General features: G+C 52.0%; 1 protein-coding gene across 6 annotated transcripts in view; it reads left to right on the top strand.

Annotated features, from left to right (window-relative positions):
* Arhgef10l (Rho guanine nucleotide exchange factor 10 like) overlaps nucleotides 1-18,686 on the top strand; it is a 142,477-nt gene extending 123,791 nt beyond the window's left edge. For all 6 annotated transcript variants that reach the window (XM_051173753.1, XM_051173751.1, XM_051173752.1 and 3 more), the window contains 3 exons: nucleotides 12,009-12,183; nucleotides 16,507-16,629; nucleotides 17,634-18,686. In XM_051173753.1, the coding sequence (XP_051029710.1) occupies nucleotides 12,009-12,183; nucleotides 16,507-16,629; nucleotides 17,634-18,175 (840 nt within the window). In that variant the 3' untranslated portion in view covers nucleotides 18,176-18,686. The remainder of the gene's footprint in view (nucleotides 1-12,008; nucleotides 12,184-16,506; nucleotides 16,630-17,633) is intronic.
* The last annotated feature ends 514 nt before the right edge of the window (nucleotides 18,687-19,200 follow it).

The raw sequence follows: 19,200 nt of genomic DNA, 5'->3' as shown, positions 1-19,200 counted from the left end.
GACATCCATTATCCTTGTTTGCCTAGCTCTCCGACTTCTGGCTGTACGGGGGCCTAGAGGGTCAAACTGCTTGCATAGACTCAGGTGTCCATGGTATGGGCCTTGTCAGCCTCCGTGGCCCTCCTCCCTCTCACTTCGTAGGAAGAGACTCCATTCTCTCCTGTCCCAGGAGTGTGAGCGGGGCACAGGAGGTCTGCAGAGCCTGTATGGGCTATTTTCACTAGTTTCTGCCCCTCTAGGGTCACAGTGTTGTCTGGTTCTGGCCAGACTGTCCCAGGGCTCCGGGACCTCCTGGCTCCTGTGAGACTGGTGATTTAAGATTAGTGTGGAACGAGCTGCTCTTAAGGCAGGACTGGTATGGCCTTTCACCTGCTGTGTGGCCCTGGCAGGGAGTCCAGGGCCACTGGCCAGGGAGTCCCAGCAGGAGGGGCTGGAAAGCCAGAGGATGAGCATTCCCTGGCTGCTGGGAAGTTTCTATGCAGGTGGGTGGTAGCTCGCTTCCCCCTCCCCCCATACATATGCCACAGTAGTAGCTCAGTTACAAGATCACACTATGTATATTTAATAGAGCCGGCTTCTTGCCTGAACAGAGGGGAGTTGCCCGCTCTGGCTTTGTGCACTAGACTTGGTTCCATCTGGATGCTACTAATGATCACAGACTGTGTTCTGGGCTAGCCGGCGCCAGGCTTGCCTCTGGATCCCTGGCGAGATTAGCCAGTCCTGGGGGAGCCTTCAGAGTGCCCACGCATTTCTGTCTGGGGCTGGCTGAGCCTGGATTTAGCACCCACAGGGTCTTCGATGTCCCAGCACGGTGCTGGGTTCCAAGGGAGCCCCCTGTAACACCTGCCTCATGCATCCTCCCCCAGGGTTGAGGAGGACCATGGGGAATGAGCATTCTGGAAACTTACAGCCCGCTAGCGAGTGTCCCAAGCTAGAAGACCTGGCTGGCTGTGCCATTCTCATGGCTGGGGTACAGTATGAAGACACCAGGGTTAACCTAAGTGTCCCCACGTCCAGGAGGTGACAATGGGTTTTGTTGGACCTGGCCTGGACTTATTTATTTATTGCTTTTTTGAGATGCCGTTTCTCTGTGTAACAGTCCTGGCTAACCTGGAACTAACTTTGGAGACCAGGCTGGTCCCCAACTCACTGAGATCTGCCTGCCTCTGCCTCAGATTTAGGTGTTTTACATATATAAATTCATTTAGTCTTTAAGCCACTCTCTGATAGGGGTGCTGCTCCCACTTAAAAGTTGAGGAAATTGGCACAAAGAGGTTAAGTAATTTGCCTGAGGCTACACAGCTAGAAAAAGGCAGAGTCAGGGTTTGAACACAGGCCTTATGGGTCTTAATTCCCAGGCTGTCTGTCTCAACCAAAAGGAGGTTCTGTCTCTCCTGGTTTGTCATTCTAGGGGAACCCATTATGAGCCTGCATCTTTCATGATCGCATCTTCCAGGTCTAGGATTGTGCCTTGGTCACCCCGTGTCTGGTTCATTGGTGGTGACAGCATGGGTCAGTTAGCAGACAGTCCTAGTGGACAGATGTTGTTGGGTGCAGAGTAGGTCACCAGTCTCCAGATTCTCAGTCACTTAGGGGACCAACACAAGTGAGACCTGTTCTTCAAGGTTTCAGAGTCCATGGTGGAGAGAGACCAGAGCTATGGTGTTGCCTGGCATGGTGAGGTACTGGTACTGGTGTAGTTGGAACCGGAGCTGGGAGTTGGGGATCAGGGTTGGGCTTGGCTGGGGAGGTATTGTGTGACATGTGACGGAAGAGGGGAATAGGGTGTTGGTTGGTGGGAAAACAGCAGGAGTCAGGCCCGTGTCCCAGGGGCTGGAGGCATGCATGACATCATGTGGCAGGGTGGTAGGCACGGATCTAGGGAAGGGACCACGGAAATGAGGACTGTTTCTCCTGGCTCACTTGACCGGGTCCCTGCCTCCACCCTGACCTTGTTCGGCCCAGGCCTTGTGGAGCTGAGCCATCACTGCCTCTGGGTTTTCCGATTACCACCGATTGCTTGTTCAGCTCCTTGATCCCAGCAGAGGCAGAAGCGAGGCCTGTTAAATAATAATGTGGCTTACCAGGGCCTATGTCAACACGGCATCCTTGTGTTCATTATCTGCATCGCCACCTTCAAAGTCTAATCCAGTCGTCTGGAGTTCATTCGGAGTGATCGCTGGAGGGGGAGCTGGCTGTGGGGTGATTGTTGCATCTTAATTAAAAAAAAAAAAACCGATTGGGGACATCAGGCCTGCAGCGTGCAAGGTGTACTCTGCTGGGGTAGGGTAGTGGGGTAAGGCAAGGCTGCTCCTACATGAGTGGTCTGGGGTCTCTGCCTCCTGCTCACGGGACAGGGATGGGTGGTTGGAGACAGGGCTGGGCTGTGGATGTCCTTGAGTTGTGAGATCTGTGTAATGATGCTGAGAGATGAACCAGCTTGCTGTTCGAATGGGTACCAGTCAGGAACAAGCCGTTTTCTTTTGTTGTATTTTAAAGGTTTAATTTTTAAGATTTTTTTCAATTATATGTATGCACACATGTGTTTCCGTGTGGGTATGTATCATAGGAGACCAGAAGACGCCCTGGAGTTAAGTCAGTGGAGAGATGTTTGACATGAGTGCTGGGAATCGAACTTGGTTCCTTTGGAAGAGCAGCAAGAGCTTTAACCAGCTGCTGTTCTTTCTTTTTCCTCCTCCTCTTTACAATTTATTTTATTACTGGAGGGGGGAGGGGCACATGTGCCGCAGTGTGCCCGTGAAGGTCAGAGGACAACTTGGTGTTATCAGTTCTCTCCTCACTTTATGTGGGTCTTAGAGTTTGAACTCAGTCATCGTGCATGGCAAGCTTGAGTATATTCTCGGAGCTGCCTTCTGGCCCTATGCTTTTTTTGTTTTTTCTTTCTTGAAATCTACACACCCATTCACCCGCCCACCCACCCTCCTACCCTCTGTTGGCCTTGGGACAGTCTGGCTCCTTTCCACAGCCAGCCTTTGCCCTCTGTCCTAGGAGCACATTCCCTTCACATGCTGCTCCATCTCGGCCACTCAGTTCTGGACTTTACCATCACCTCCCCAGGAAGCCATTCTGCCCTATAGCTTCAGCCGAGGCGCTTCCTCGCCAGACTTGGCTTAACATGTGGCCTGGCTGTGTGGCCACATGAGCATCAGTCACTTTCTGGAAACATCTCTTGATGGCTGTCCCTGGGGCCACTAGGACAGAGGTCCCTGTGATTGCGGGACCGGGAACGGCAGGCTCAGGGGCTCATGGCTCCATGGAGGGCTTCCTGCAGGGAAGGCGCAGTTTGCAGGTCTGTGTGATGTGACAGCAGCTCTCTTCTGCACAGTTTGGGCTGGGACACCAGTCCAACTGTCCTAGGATGACGTGTAAGACCCAGAGGAAGGGACAGGGAGGCCTCACCAGGAGTAAGGCGGAAGTGGAGCGAGGGCTGGTCAGGGTGTCTCCTGGCCAACAGTAGCAAACCCTACCCCTGTGGTGGCTGCTGGTGTAGGGCGAGATGGGCGTTGTACCCTTGATCTAGATGTACCAGGCTATGAGGCACATGAACTCATAGCTGTGCTACTGGAGAACCTAGGGCCCCTCTGGACCTGCCTTGACACCAGCCTTGAGAGGTTTCTGCCACCCCAGGGGCCTGGGGCTTGGCCAGTGTCTCTGCTGTGTTATTTGTATCTTTCTGGGGATGAAACCCGGGACCCCATGCATGCTCAGCAGATACCCTACTACTCAACCACACCCCCAGCTCCTAGGTACCTGTAGAAGCCTGGCCCTGGGGTCTGCACCCATGGGGTCCTTCTCTCATTGTACCCCTGCTCCCTGACCTCTGAAACAGCCCATGTAGGTCACTTGGACTGCCCACTGTAGCCCACACTATAGGTGCCTACGGATACTTTGGGACCCAGTATGAGGTTAAGCAGAAGGAAGCCACATAGGGCAGGGCTGTCTGGCTCCTGAGTTCCCTCCCCTTGCTAAGATGTGCAGTAGAGGTTCAGCCCAGTGGGTGGCGAACACACCAGCTGACCCAGGACTGAAGTCCCCAGCTTGAGAGCATGAAGGCCCCGCTGGAAGCCAAGTGTACACTGGCAGGAAGCAGTCCTGCCCGACTCATGAACCCGCCCTGCACTGCCCCTCCCCACTGACCAGTACAAACCCCTTTGCCACTCAGCCCAACAGAGAAGGGGCTTCTCGGGGCCCCTGGGTGCCCCACAGCCTCTCATGCCCCCCCCCCAGCCCCTAATTTTCACATTAGTGCTCAAACTTCGTTTGCATGCATTAGCTGTTGTAAATCCGTCACAGCTCTCGACACAGCATGAATAAAACATCACTGGGTTGTATTAGTTTTCTGTCTCTCATCTTATTTATGACACAAAACGGGTGGGAATTTGAAAAAACGAAATCCAGGCACGAGGCTTCTAGGGTAATGCTATGCAAATTGGCACGAGAGCAAAATGAACCCCCAAGTTCTTGTAGCAACTAGGGACCCCCCCCCCCAGTGGAGTGCCTGGTGTTTGGGTCACTGGAGCACGTGGCATCTGGAGCCAGGTCCGTGGAGTCAGCTCTGTCTGGTTTTGTCTTAATATTTTTTTAACGAGTGTTTTATTGTTCTCATGTTCTTATAAATGAGGAGCTGGTGAGCAAAAAAAAACCTGAGCGAATGATTTGCTAAAGAGTGGGAACCCTCAAAGGAGGGTTTCCTGTCGGCAGCAAGATTAGGTTAGATCCACAGAAGAACTACTTGTGAGCAGGCAGATGAGGGTGCTTTTTCCTTCCTAGGGAGCCTGGTAGAGCCAAAACCTCAGTCGTGAAGGTGTGGCCAGGTGTGAGGGCGTGGCCAGGCATGCTGACTCTGCCTGGGCCTGGTGGTTGTTAGGAGTTATGACAAGGGAACCATTTTCTGGCTTCTGGGGCAGGAGATGTGGAAGGGACAGGGCTTTGGGTCCTCTCTTCTTACCGAGAAGAGCCAGCTCTCTTTCCATCCAGTGTTTGATCTCCCATGGCAAGGTTTGGGTTGATAAAAATTGTTTCGTAGTTTTTGTAAGGAGTTTAGAGCCATTGGCTCTAGGATCTGACAGAGAAGTTAGCTCAGGCAGGTATGGGAACCGGAAGTGGAAGGGAGCAGCCAGGAGAGGGAAGACACATGAGAGGGGACAGGAAAGGGGACAGACGGAGGCAAGGAAGGGACAGATAACCACAGACAGCAGACTAAGCACTGGACCCACCTCCCCATCACTACCAGGTCCTGTCTCCCCCACTCCTTAGGGCTGTCCTCCACCCCCCACCCCCAGGCCCCCTGAGCCTGTGGCAGGGGAGATGGGGAGGCAGGGACCCAAAGGACAGCTGCCTAGCCATCTAAAATGTGACAAAGACACAAAGGGCCACTGTCACTGTCTGCTGAGTGGCTAGCCTAGCCACAGGGCTGGAACCCCGGGTGTGGCCTCTGGGCCCTGGGTGTGCTGGTAGCCTTGCTCACTGGATGGCCTTGGGGGATGAGTCTCTCGAGTGCAGGGGTTAGGCAGGTGCCTGCTCCTTGACTCCTTGGCATGATGTCTGGATGAGACAATAGTTGTTTGTAAGCCTGCCAGCTAGGATTGGGGGAGGCTCCGTGGGGACCTCTGTAAGAGATGTTCCACTGACCTCTAGACCTTGTTAGGATGAGCATGGATTGTAGACATTGTGGCTGAGAGCTAAGTAGGCTGGCTTTGCTGTTTCTGCTGTTGAGTGTCTCAGTTTCCCTCCTGTAAGCACCGGAATGCACTGGAACTCAAGCTGCTCCTTACATATTCAGCCCCCAGAGCTAGATGAGGGGAAAATGAAGAGGGGTCCCTGTAGTTTCGATACTTACTCAGGATGCTGGGGCTCCCCACACGGGGTGTAGCGTGGCTCTCCCTCCAGAGCCCTGGCCTGCCTTCTCCGTGCCTTATATCCCACTGGGTCTTGTGGATGTATGCACCAGGGCTGTCCTCCATGGGATGGCAGGTCACTGTGGAGAAGGACAGTGTCCAGCTTCCTCCCGGGTCCTCTGGTGGATGGCAGGGGTCTGGACACACATGCACCGGCCCCACCCACAAGCCAGCTGTCATTTTCTGCAGAGGGAGACTGAAAGATCCCCCTTCCCTCTGGTGTTTGCAAGGGGATCTGCAGGGTGAGTCGACTGGGGCACACCCAGCCCCGGTGCATGGAGCATCAAAGCAAACTGCCCACCCTGTGGCCTCTGCAGTGCTGGGCTGAAGCTGACTCCAGCTCTCTTAGCTTAGCCCTGGTACTTGCTTGTACAGGGCGAGGCTAGGAAGGGGTTGAGGGCAAGACCTATCAGAAAGTGCATGGTGGCCCCAGGTGGCCGCTGCCCCAGTCCTCTCCTCAGGTGTCCATGTGGGAGAGGAAATGCTAGGCTGGCCTTCGTAATGGCAAAAACAAAAGGACATTAAGCAGAGGAGGGGACGGCAGTAGCCCTGCCTGGAGATGCTTTTCGCAGTCGGCATCTGGACTTGTCCCTTGCTTGGCGACAGGCAATACTTAGTGTGTGATTTTTTTTTTTTTCTGTGCGGGGAGTGGAACCCAGGGCCTCGTTCAAGCCAAGCGAATGTTCTGCCACTGAACCAGACCTCAAGCCCTGGTATAGGATTTATTTATTTTTTAATATTTTGAGTCTAAAAACATCTTATGTGTAAGAAGTGTTTTGCCTGCCCATATATGCTGTATGTTTGTGCCGCATGGCCACTGACACCTCCGACCCCCTGGAGATGGGGTTACAGACAGTTGTGAGCTGCCCAACCTGGAGCCAGTAATGAACCTGGATCCCCTATAAGAGCAATATACACTCTCAACCATTGAGTTGTCTCTGCAGCCCCAAGTTTTATTAAATTTCGCTTATTTTATTTTTATTCTTTGAGAATTTAATATGTGTATACAGTATATTTTAATCATGTTCATCCCCACTCTTCTCCCTAACTCCTCCCAGATCCACTCTTCCGCTAACTTCATACACTCTTTTTTATTATTATTTTATTTGTAAGTAACTCATGAAGTCCATACACTCATGGGCATGGAGCCATCCACTGGAGCATGACTTATCCTTAAAGAACAGTATGGGAATTAAATTTGGTGGCAGGGTTGGACAGATTTCTGAGATAGTAGAGAAAACTTTCAACTATTTTTCTTTTCTAGAGCCATGCTTCCAGACGCCAAGTTTTGCACATTTCCTTCCAAAATGAACTGTGCCTGGTTATTGTTATTGTTGCTGGTTGGGTCCTTTGTCTATTTGTCCCCACAGTGACCCTGAGCTGGGAGTATCTGCCATTTTGTAGACGGGGTGATGACTGTCCCACTCTGCCAAGTATAAGCTGGCTTTCTGGGGAGAGGTGGAGACAGCTACATCTCAAGCCTTCTTGACAAGGCAGTCCCCTGTCCCCTTCTGTGTCCCCCTGCCCTATCTTTGTCTGAGCCCTTGACCTCAACCAGGTCAGGCAAGGTAAAATATTACACCAGCTATGTTGTGGGAATTGTGTCTCATCTGAGTGACCAGCTACCTGGTTTGTCCCAGGCCGGAAATTTCCTGAGGTTCCAGAGTCAAATGTCACATCTGTCACAGCTAGATCATGTGGACAAGAGGGAATGAGCTATCCCGATTAGGGGTTTGGCTTTCCCCTTTTCCCCCCCGCAATGTAACTCTGCAAATGTCACATCAGTGTTTCATTCTTTTGCTCTGGGTGTGGAGGGTTGATGAGAATAAAGCACATTAAGACAGGTACGGGACTTCTATGATGATAGCTTGTACAAAGTGCCCTCTCTGCACACTCAGCCTGGCAGTCCTGAGTTTCAATTCCCCGTCTTCCCACTGGCCAGCTGAGCCATGACAGCCATTGTTTCTTGAGGTTCTTGTTTTGCCTTGAATGATGGTAGAAGGGTGGTCCCCATGCCGTGGCTGCCCCCGAAGATTGAAGGGAGGCAGTATTGGTGGCGTGTGGGCCATTGTTTGGGGGACAGTCCTTCCCTGTCCCGAGACCATGGTGACTTGGCAAGGATGGGTGATATGAATCTTTTTAAACCTGACTTTGATTGAATGCCAGGGCCGAGGGTCCTCTGAGCTTCTGGGTGTGGCTGAAGAGTATGGTTCACTCAAGTCCCCCTCAGCCCATCTGGGCCCCTCAGTCTCCTTTCTGGATTTATTTGCTAGGTTGGTAAAGTACTAGGGTCCCGTGCCCTGCCTGGTTCTGTAGAGGTCTGGTGCCTATCGGTGCCCAGGAAGCAGAAATAGACACCGTGTCCACTGTCTCTTGTTTCCTGGGTAGCTTCCCTCACCCCGCCAACCTCCCAGTCCCTCCTGTCATCTTGGGCTCTAATGACTTCGAGTGCTAAGTGCATCACACTGGGAATTTATGACAATGACGTAGAAATGTCACCCAGAGGGACATAAATATTACAGGACTGGCTGTGTCAGCGGTCTTCTGAGAGGATCACTCACCTGGAACCGGCAGTGTGGGTGGCCATGGCTGTGTGTCCAGAGGCTGTGGACGTAGGCACTGTGGATAGGGGCAGACCTTGTGTCATCCTGGCCCTCACACAATAGCATGCAGGGGTCCTTTGGGTGTGCCACGTACCTTCTCCATTGAGTCCTCAGCACCCTCTGAAGCAGATTCTTTCTGTCCACTTTTACGCAGAGACCGGCACAATAAGTCACTCACAGAGGAGCTGAGATCCCGTTCTCCTGAGGCCAGCTCTCTTTATTTAATAGTCTACCCCCACTTTGGTTTTTAAAGATGTGTTTTATTTTTAATTGTGTGTGTGTGTGTGTGTGTGTGTGTGTGTGTGTGTGTACGTGTACCTGTGTATCTGTATGTGTGCAGGCACACATGTGAATGTAAGTATCCTCAAGCCAGAAGAGGGTGCAAGATCTGTTGGTGCTGGAGTTACAGGTGGTTGTGAGCTGCCTGATGTGGGAATTGAACTCATCCTCTACAAGAGCAGTGCATACTCTTAACCACTGAGCTGTGTCTCTACTCTCTTGAACTGGTCTTGAACTCCTGGCTGTCCCCTCCTGCCTCAGTTTACCAGAGTTACAGGCATGAGCCTCCACACCCAGCTCTCAGAGACTTTAGAAAACTCAGCACATTAGAATCCAGGCTCCTCATTACTGGTCTGATACTCGCATTGTTTTGATTGGCCGGGGCCTCTTTGATCTGGGTCCTGGATGCTGTGGACACATTTCCAACAGTCTGTCACTAATCCCTTGCTTTTATAGTTGTGAGGGGCTCTGAGCTGTACCTCTGCTTCTCCTGCCCCAACCCACTGTCCCCTTGGTACCCTAGCTGGTGACTCCAAAGGGAGCAGGAGTCGAAATCAGGATGGGGCATTGTGCCTGCCGGGTGGTGTCACCTCTGGCTTCTTTTCAGGGGTGGAACTTGGGGGAACCCTCAGGCTCCCACCTATTTGGTCTCTTTCAGTCACGTCATCTTTTTAGACTAGTGGTGACCCTTCCACTGCCACCAAACCAGTCAGGGAAAGTTTGGTAGCTGCCGGCGGATCTTTTCGTGCTTAAGCAGGACCAGCACCTATGGTCAGAGGGCTGTGTGCCAGGCTCCCTGTCTGACTTCCTTCCTGCATGGTCAGGACTGCCTTCCAGGAAAGCTTAGTTTACCAACTTGCAGTTATGTGGCTTGTTGTCATTGAGCCCAGGGGGCACTGAGGCCTGGGCCCCATTGCTGCCTTCCCTCACCCTGGGGTGCTGGACTTGGCTGCCATGATTCTGGCATGTTCTCTGTCCCTACCTGCTATCTCCCTATGGGCTCAGCTAGGAATCCAAGCCCAGCTTGTATTCACGGAATCAGTCTCCTGTCGTGAGCAGAAGTGCCTGGGGAAGCCTGGATGGCCTGGTGCCCCAAGTGGTCCTCCCTGTCCCATATGTCTTGTCCCTGTGAGTTGGCATGGGCATGCTTGGCCCACTAGGCCCAGTATTGACTGACTAGTCCTATCTGGAGGAACAAGGCTGGGTTTGCATTGCAGGCTTCTTTAATCAGACTGGAGGCAGGATAGAGTGTTGGCACCTGCAGACTCCGGAGTGGCATCTGCAGGGCCAGGACTCACATTTTTCAGTACGTTTGGCTTTTCCTGGGGTCAGCAAGCCTTCCGACCTTTCCTCTGAGTGACTTTGCACATGCATCCTTGCTGTTGCATGTGTGCATGTGTCATGTGTGTGCATTTGCAGACAAAGATGCGATTGCTGTTTTTTTGGAAAAGACCACCTTATTCTGTGGATGCTGAGTCAGTCCTCCATCTTGCTGAGCACTAACCACTGACTGAGGGGCATCCATCAGACTTGGCTTCTGTGTCTCACAGACTCTTTGCAGTCACACTTCAGAGAAGGGTCCCACTTGAACTCTCCTGGATTCCTCTCAGGATGCCTATAGCAAACAAGGAGCCATCATGGATTTCATGGAAGAAACAACTCAATCAACAGGCCTGGCTGGACTAGCAGAGGCAGGCTGCAGGCCCTAGCAATGGGGCTGTGTGTCCCTGCTGTACTGCATGGCTCAGCCCTGGCCCTATGTTGGCTTAGTTTCCTTTAGAAGCAGAGTCTCAAAGCCCTCTGCACTTGAAGTGGGGCTGCAGCTGAGAGGAGATACCCAGCCCCTCCCCCCATGCTTCTCAGCAGTGCTTAGACAGAGCCTAAGGGAGTAGTCAGGTCCCTGTCCTCACCCGAGGGGATGCCCTACCCTGTGGAGACCACACACCCTGCCTGTCTGAGGGTCAGGGACTTCTGCAGTGTGTGTGTGTGTGTGTGTGTGTGTGTGTGTGTGTGTGTGTGTGTGAATGTGCATGCACTATGTATGTGTGTATGTGTGCACTGTGTATGGGTGTGTTTGTGTGGAGGCCAGAGGACACCCTGGGATGTCAATCCTCAGGTACTACCCACTGTTTTTTCTTTTGAGATGTGTCCTTTCATTGTCTTTTTTAAACTTGCTAAATAGCCAGTGGGCTTCAGGTCTCCACCTCTGCAGTGGTGGGATTGTAATGTGCAACACCGCAATAGCTTGGGGGGTGGGGTGGGGAGCACAGAGAACAAAGAGAAAAACACATAGCTTCTAGGGACCATACGTGGATTCTCCTGCTTGCAAGGCACACATTTTACTGACAGAGCCACCTCTCCAGCCCTGTATCCTGAGTGTTGTGTTATTTGGTTAAGATCGATTAGCCTCATCCCTGTAAGAGGAAAATGAACTGGCATGGAGTAGTTCCTGCTCTTCTCCTACCCTGCTTCTCAGAAGAAAAGCCTGCCCGCTCGCTCTTTAACCCACACGCCTTCCTCATTTCTACCTGAGCTCTTGGTCTCTTGGTTTTGAATATTATTTCTTGACTTTCGCTGCCCTCACCACACTGTGAGAGGTGAGGATTTGGTTCACACCCCTATTTCCTTCCCCGGGTAGTGCTGCAGGTTACCATGGTTACTTTAAATAACATACATAGTTGGACGTGGCCTGTGATCCTAGTATTTAGGAGGCAGAGGTAGGAGAATTATGAGCTGGAGGCCAGCCTGGGCTACATAATGAGTATCAGTCTAGCAAGGGCTATATATCAAGACCCTGTCTCAAAAACAAAATTAGGCATATAGCTTCAGCTTCAGCTCCATCTTTGCTTCCTGGGAGCTGAGCACCTGAAAGGAGCCCTCGTGTGTGCTGGACTTGGGTCTCCTCCACTGGAGAGCCAAGCATGCACTTTTGCCTTCGCGCCTGGCTGCATCATGGGTTGTCTGCAGTCACTCTCGTTAGGAGCATTTACACCACCGCCATCGGTCAGCACTGCAAGTCTGCTTCCTGTTAGTTGCTAATCTGTGCAGCACACTGGGCTTCCGAGGCCTGTTGCAGACAGAGGTTCAGGCAGAGCCTTGCTGTAGCTTGCACGCACTCTTGAAGAATGTAGGAACAGCTGGCCCTGGAGAGTGGGGACGAGTGAGGGTGGCAGCCGCAGCCTGATACCCCCATCCCGTCTGCATACAGCAAAGCTTCGAGGCGCACCAGGATGAGGCAGTGAGTGTGACGCACATGGTGAAGGCAGGCAGCGGGGTCTGGATGGCCTTCTCCTCTGGCTCCTCCATCCGGCTCTTCCACACCGAGACCCTGGAACATCTTCAAGAGATCAACATTGCCACCAGGACTACCTTCCTCCTGCCAGGTGAGGCTGCATGGCTTCCCCAGACCTGGGGTGAGGAGGAAGGACCCCCTCCTCCTGCCAGGTGAGGCTGTAAAATTGACTGGGGCTGGGATAAGGGGACAGACACTCACAGATGCCAGCAGGTGGTTGTGTAGTGGGTAGCCCAGCTCATTACCTTCCAGGACAGCCTTGCTCAGCCTCAAAAACTGGTTCATGGTAGACAGGAAGCAGCAGGGCTGGGATTTGTGCTCAGGTTTGTCCTATCAAAGCCCCCATTCCTGACCCTCTGCCCCCTGCACCACATCTCAGCAGTCTGGGTGCTCAGGAGGTGGGCTGTTAGCCCGTAGGCTTTCCTGTGCCAGGAGCTGGAACCAAAAACTCATGGGCAGCAGACCCAGGTTGTCCACGCTGTCCCATCACTCAGGCTGAGCAAAGCCTGTTTCTGCCTCTGTCTATGGGCAGGAGAGGAGGCCCCCACCTGTCTCTTTCCATAGAACTCTCTTGAAGAAAGGCGTACCTCTGCATTTGCCATTCAGCAGGTTTGGAGGCGCCATGAGGGTGAAGAGTTTGAATGACAACTTCGGGGGGACTGTGCTTCCTCTGACAAAGCTGTCTGTGAGCTGAGGTGCTGAGAGAGGGCAGATTACCACTGAGGCTCATACCACACCCCACTTCACCCCTCTCTCCTGAAATCTCTATGGAGCTGGTTTCCATCCCTACCCACCATCGCTGCTTATATGAAGGGCTGCTTTGGAGACCCTGGGCAGATAGCTGCTCTGGTCCATTCTCTCTTCAAATGGCATCTGGGCTACCCAGGGAGCTTGTAGGCACCAGTGTCTCCTGCTACTATCCTTGTCCCAGCTTCCACCAGTCTACTTGACCCAGGGCTGGTTAAAGAGGATGACCATTCTGTCCTGCTTAGGCACCTTAGGCGGGGCTGGGCTTGTCCGCTAGGAAACTGGCCCTGGGGCCAGGGAAACTGTCACCTATGCCTGCCAGATGGGCTGTGGCAAGGCTGGGAGTGGGTTTGAGCTGTGTAGGGAATGGCTCAATGGCCAGCACCTTGGGGGGGGGGTCTGAGGGCCTCTGTCATCACCCAAGATCTGATTCCTATCTCCAGCTGTGACCCAGACATCCTCCTGGCTAGTTAGGACATCACCCAGGGTCAGGTGACCATGCACAAGCTAGGCAGAAGCAATGACTGTTGACTCAGAGCTGCCAGTCTACCAGAGCTCTGTGCTGAGCAAGGCTCTGCTGATGGCACCACACTGTGCTCTAAGCCCACAAGCTGCAGATGGTCCCCAAGTTAGAGATTCAGACATCGGTTTCCTCAGCAGGATCATATGCCTTGCTATGCAGTGACTCAGAGTCCTGCTGGATGATGGGGAGTGAAGAGATCACACACACACACACACACACACACACACACACACACACACACACACACCCTCAGATTTGGGTGAGTCCTGGCTTAGCCACTGAGTGCTTTGATCCCTCCGTGTGTTGGTGTGCTTCACATGGCTGAGGGTGGGGACAGTCCCTTCTGCACCATTCCCCTGCATCAGAAACCCTGTGTTGTTTGTGATCCTTTTCTTTCCTGCCGTCTCCTTTCTTTTCCTCCAGTTTAATTCTATTTCCTGAAAGTGGGGGTGACGGGGGCGGGGAGCAGGACAGGACTGGAGGACGGACCGGTTTCATCTATTATACAATACAATAAAAAATTCTCTGTATCACAGAACTACTTTTGCATTTATCTTGATAGCTAAATTATTTCAAGATAATGGAACAATGGAAAAAAGTGGTTAATCTTAGGAGGTTTTGAAAATCTTGGGAGTCTCTTCTAGTCGGGGCAGAGGAAAGTGAGAGGCAGCAGCTTCAGTTGTGGGAGGCCAGTCTGGGGGCGGATCTGCTGGTGGAGAAGCACAGCTCTGGTTGGGCCCATAGCTGTATCCCTGTGCCACCCAACACTGTGTGCCTGGTTTTCAAAGGGGAGGCACCTCCGGTGAGTGTCTTTGCTTCCAAGCCATGTGAGCTGAGACTCAGGAGGCTGCATGACTGGCCTGTCCACACTGTCACTCTGCTGGTCAGGTGGTGGGCACTCCCTCTCCCTAGCCTCAGTTTCTCCATGGACACAAGGGCTGAGTCAGAGATTGGCTGAGCCATCGCCCAGAGTCACATTCTTGCTGGACCCCCTGCTATGCCTGGAAACTGTGGTCAACTCCTTCACCCCACCTTCACGTGCAGTTCGTGGCGTGAGAAGTCTCTCGCTGTCCTCATTGTGTTCATTGCCAGGTCTCTCCTGCAGAGCCTCCTTGCCTACCTGAGCTTCTAGGTCAGGACCTTCCCCAAGGCACCAGCTATATGTGAGCAGACAGGGGGTCCTTTCCTGGTCTCCTCTAGGCCTGGGCATCCCTGGCTAGCCGAACTGAGTATCTAGTATCCCTGAGCAGAGACAGTCCCCTGACCCCCAAGCTGAGCTTGTGTCGGTTACAGCTTCAGGAGTCAGAGGGCAGAGGGCAGCGTCCTGGCCACCCCACACCACTGTGCCCTGAAGGGAGAAAAGCTGAACAGGATTTTTAAATTCTTTATTAGAGATATTTAAAACAGGCTTTTAAGTATTTCTTCTCCCCCACATCAGCAAATGAAATAATTGCATAATTAGTAATAAATTTGTTCTTCCTCTAAGTGTGAATTTTTTTGGGGGCGTGTTAAAAATTTTATCAGGCATCCTTCCCCCCACCCTTCCTTCCACTTGAGCACCCGACTGGTATTAATGCATTTTTTTTTAAAACCTAAACTCCCTCCTCCTTTTAACTAGACAGGTCATTAATAAAATGTTCTCCGAGAGCCTGAGCTTTTAAAAGTTGTATATCTCCAGATAGATGGCCAGAGTGAGCTGAGCCCTGTGTATTAAGTCTCTATGATCAAATATTTATCCACCATTAGAATTTTTTTCTTTTGGACTGTTTGTGAAGTGTCTCGCTCTTTTCCTTGAGGCAGAAGGAGAAGGGCCCCAGAATGAGGCCTGTAGATGAAGTTATTTCTCACCTCTGTCGTCTCTTTGGGCTTCTCTTTCATCCTCCTTCCAGTTGTCAAGCTTCTGCTATGGTTGGGATGAGGATGTGAGGCCTCTGGTACCATCTGATGTTGGACTTGAGGTCTCGGGAGCTTACGGGAAGGAAGAGGAAGCGTGTGGGGTGCAGCACGTAGCCACAGCTCCCTCTTGGCCTTGTCATTTTGGGGAACTGCTCTTGGCACATTAGAGTCTGGGTCCTTAAAGTGATTGTAAATGTTACTTAATGCACCTCCAGTGACTGTGTACTACAGTCTCAGAGCTGTGTTCAACTGTGTGTGTGTCCACCCATCCACTCACCTACCCACCATTCTTCTCCTCTGCCAACCCATCTATTCATCTATCAACCCATCCATTTATCACTTGCCAATCTGTTTATCATCTGCCCATCCTTCTATCCATCCATCCACTCATCCACCCATTCATCCACCAATCTATCTATATACTTGTGAATCCATCCATCCTCTATGCATCCATCTAACTATTGTCTCTCCTTCCATCTATCTGTCATCCATCCATCTACCCAATATCCATCAACCCATCCATCATCCACTCATCCATCCACCCATCCATCCATCATCCATCCAACCATCATCCACCCATCTATCTATCCATCCATCCAATCATCTACCCATCCATCTACCAATCTATCTATATACTTGTGAATTCATCCATCCACTCATTTCATTTTCATTTATCTATTTATCTACCAATTTATCTATGCACATGTGAATTCATTCATCCATCTATCCATGCATCCATCTACCTACTCACTGCCCAATGTTCTCTTCCATCCACTGACCTATCCACCCTTCCTCTCATCTATTCATCTGGCTGTCCATCTACTCATTCACCCATTTGCCTGGAGTAACCTGGCAGCAGGCAGGCCTATATAGGTTCTGTCCTGGTTCCTTCTAGTACGTGGCACTGCTGCCAGCTTCTAATTTGTCCCTGCCCATTGCAGACTGTCCCACCTGCTCTTCATTGGCTTGCAGCCTGGCTTGCTGGGTGTGGCTTTTGCATGCACACCCAACTGCTCCTGGGAGCCAGGCAACTGAGCCCTGACGTACAGAGCCAACATTGGCTAGGCACCGTGTCCTGTGGCATTACCCTGTGTGCCCTCACAGCAGTCCATATACAGATGGGGAAACTGAGGTCTGACTGGGTGCCCTTGTCCAAACCACAGCGCCGTCCAGCTTGTCTTGAGGGAAATCTGGGCTGTAGAGCTCCCTCATCAAGATGAACTGAGCTCATGTTGCTTCTCTCTGCAGGCCAGAAGCACCTGTGTGTAACCAGCCTCCTCATCTGCCAGGGTCTGCTCTGGGTAGGCACTGATCAGGGTGTCATTGTCCTGTTGCCTGTGCCTCGGCTGGAGGGCATCCCCAAGATCACAGGTGAGGTTCCGGGCTGTCTTGGTGGGTTTGAGGCTTGGCTTGAGGGATAAGGGTAACTAGGCCCAGACATCTGCAATCCCTACTAACTTATGTTAGAATCCGGTCTCTCTGTCCTTCTTGCCTTAGCCAGGGCATAGTAAAATAGTACCCCAGGCTACCACCTCTTACCTTCTCATTCTCATCTGGGTGGAGTAGCTCACACTGGCCAGTGAGTATGAAAGTTGGCTAGGGCATCTGAAAAATGGCAGAGGCTCTGCTGGCTCTGCTGCCTCTCTCTGTAGCAGGTTATCAGAGGTAGAAGTGTGAACTCTGGGGATGGGCCCATGTCAGCTATGGCAGCCAGTCTGCCCTGACCTGTGTCTAGGCCCAATAGAACAGACGCAGGGTCAGAGGAGAGAGGGGGGAACTCTGGTGTTTAGACACTGGAAAAGGGAAGACAGAAACCTCCTCTAGTGCCTGGTGAGCATGGGGGTGAGAGGGAGGAGCCAGCCTAAGTCTGCCAGGCCAGACTTTCACCCCATTCTAAACTCTCAGATTTCTGGGTGTCCTATTTCTGTGGTGCACTTACTAGAGCAATTTATGTGTGCATGGAGGCACCCAGGCTGGTGGGACATGGACATGCATGAGGCAGATAATGTCTAGGACAGCCATGGCAGAGGATGCTGTGGTAGTTAGAGATCAAGGAGTAGCTAGGTGCCACTGTGGATGCTGGAGCTTGGCAGGAAGGAAGAGTTGTAAAGCCTGTTACAAGACTTGGTTTTTCTGGGTGGAGTTTGGAGGAAGTTATCTGTGAAGCTGTTTCATCCTGGAGATGGAGGAGGGCCCCGCTCTGTAAAGTCATGCCCTGAAACATGGCATAGACAGATCTCATGGCCTCTGGGGAGCTGCCGACACAGATGATAGAAGAAAATGTTCAACCCACTCTGAAAATTCTACAGAACTACTTGCCAATGTCCCTTAATGATCTGGTCTCTTGGTCTCCTCTTCTGTTCTGTTTCTCATAGGGAAAGGTATGGTGTCTCTTAATGGTCACTGTGGACCAGTGGCCTTCCTGGCTGTGGCCATGAGCATCTTGGCCCCTGACATCCTGCGGAATGACCAGGAAGAGTCTGAGGGGCCTCAGGCTGAGGAGGACAAGCCTGATGGGCAGGCTCATGAACCTGCTCCTGCACCGGATAGCCACACAGGCCGAGAATTGACCCGCAAGAAAGGCATCCTGCTTCAGTACCGCCTGCGCTCCACGGCCCACCTCCCTGGTCCCCTGCTGTCAGTGCGGGAGCCAGCACCCACTGATGGCTCGGCTTTGGAGCACAGTGAGGAGGATGGCTCCATCTACGAGATGGCCGATGATCCCGATGTCTGGGTACGCAGCCGGCCCTGTGCTCGTGATGCCCACCGCAAAGAGATCTGTTCTGTGGCCATCATTTCTGGTGGGCAAGGCTACCGGCACTTTGGCGGTGCTCCAGGTGGCCTGAGTGGGCGGCCAGCCCCATGCAACGAGACAGACAGCACACTTCTTATATGGCAGGTGCCCTTGGCTCTATAGTTCTCCACCCTGTCCATATGGAGGTCACAGGGCAGCTGGACTACTGCAGACATGCTGGGACCTTTTTGGCCCACCTGGTTCCCCTCAGGGACCTGTACAAGCCACAAGACAGGCCCGGATTCTCCGCTGAGGCCTTGAAGAGCAGAGGGAAGGAAACCTCTGCAAACAAAAATTCAGAATGTTTTGGGGGAGGGTTTTAGGGTCTTGGGGCAATGGAAGGACACGCTTGGAGAATATGGCCTTTTTGTTTTGTTTTGTTTTGGAAGCAAAAAAACATAAAACCTCACCACTGCCTGCTGAACCTAGAACTTTTTGTTGAGGCTGAGTGAGGCTCAGAGGTGGCCGTGCCCCTCCAGGAAGGATGTATGTGTGAGTGTCTGAGCATGTGGGCTAGTGTGTGAATATATATATATGAATACGTATATACAATGTATATTATTATGTGTATAAATACAATCTGTACATAATGGGTCTCTGGGAGATGCTGGAATAAAAGGCAAGTGATATGTGGGCCCTGTGGGGTTTATGGGATGTCATGGGGATGGGACACAGTGAATGACTGTTGCCAGATAGGGGATGTTGGGGACCAGGGGCCACCGGGCTCCAGCATGAAGGATTGAAGCCAGGACCAGGTTGGAGGCCACTCAGGAACACACTTCAGAAGGCGCTGTGCAAGGCAGTTATCAGTAGATATCCACAGCCACTTAATTTGCTTATTAATGATTTGGTCCATCATCTCTTAGCCACATTCCGGGTGTGGCTGGGAGAGCTCTGCTGGGTAGATGAATATTGAACAGGTTGGACAACATGCATGAACATTGCTTTCTTCATGACAGAAGAAAGCTCAAGGTGGGGCTCTTGAGTGTTTTCTGGAGTGTTTTGGAGAAAGGCTATTTACCTCACTCTAGAGAGGTCCTGTATTGCGGTTAAATAAGGATCAGGATAAACAAATAGGCCGAAATAACTTACAACCTAGACAGATGAACACCATCAAGTTCCACCAGATGCTCCCCTCTCCGCAACCC

Source organism: Phodopus roborovskii, unplaced genomic scaffold (genome assembly GCF_943737965.1).
Source record: "Phodopus roborovskii unplaced genomic scaffold, PHOROB, whole genome shotgun sequence".
Classification (NCBI taxonomy): Eukaryota; Metazoa; Chordata; class Mammalia; order Rodentia; family Cricetidae; genus Phodopus; species Phodopus roborovskii.
The sequence above is the reverse complement of the archived record's forward strand: the minus strand, read 5'-3'. Positions and strand labels throughout refer to the sequence as shown.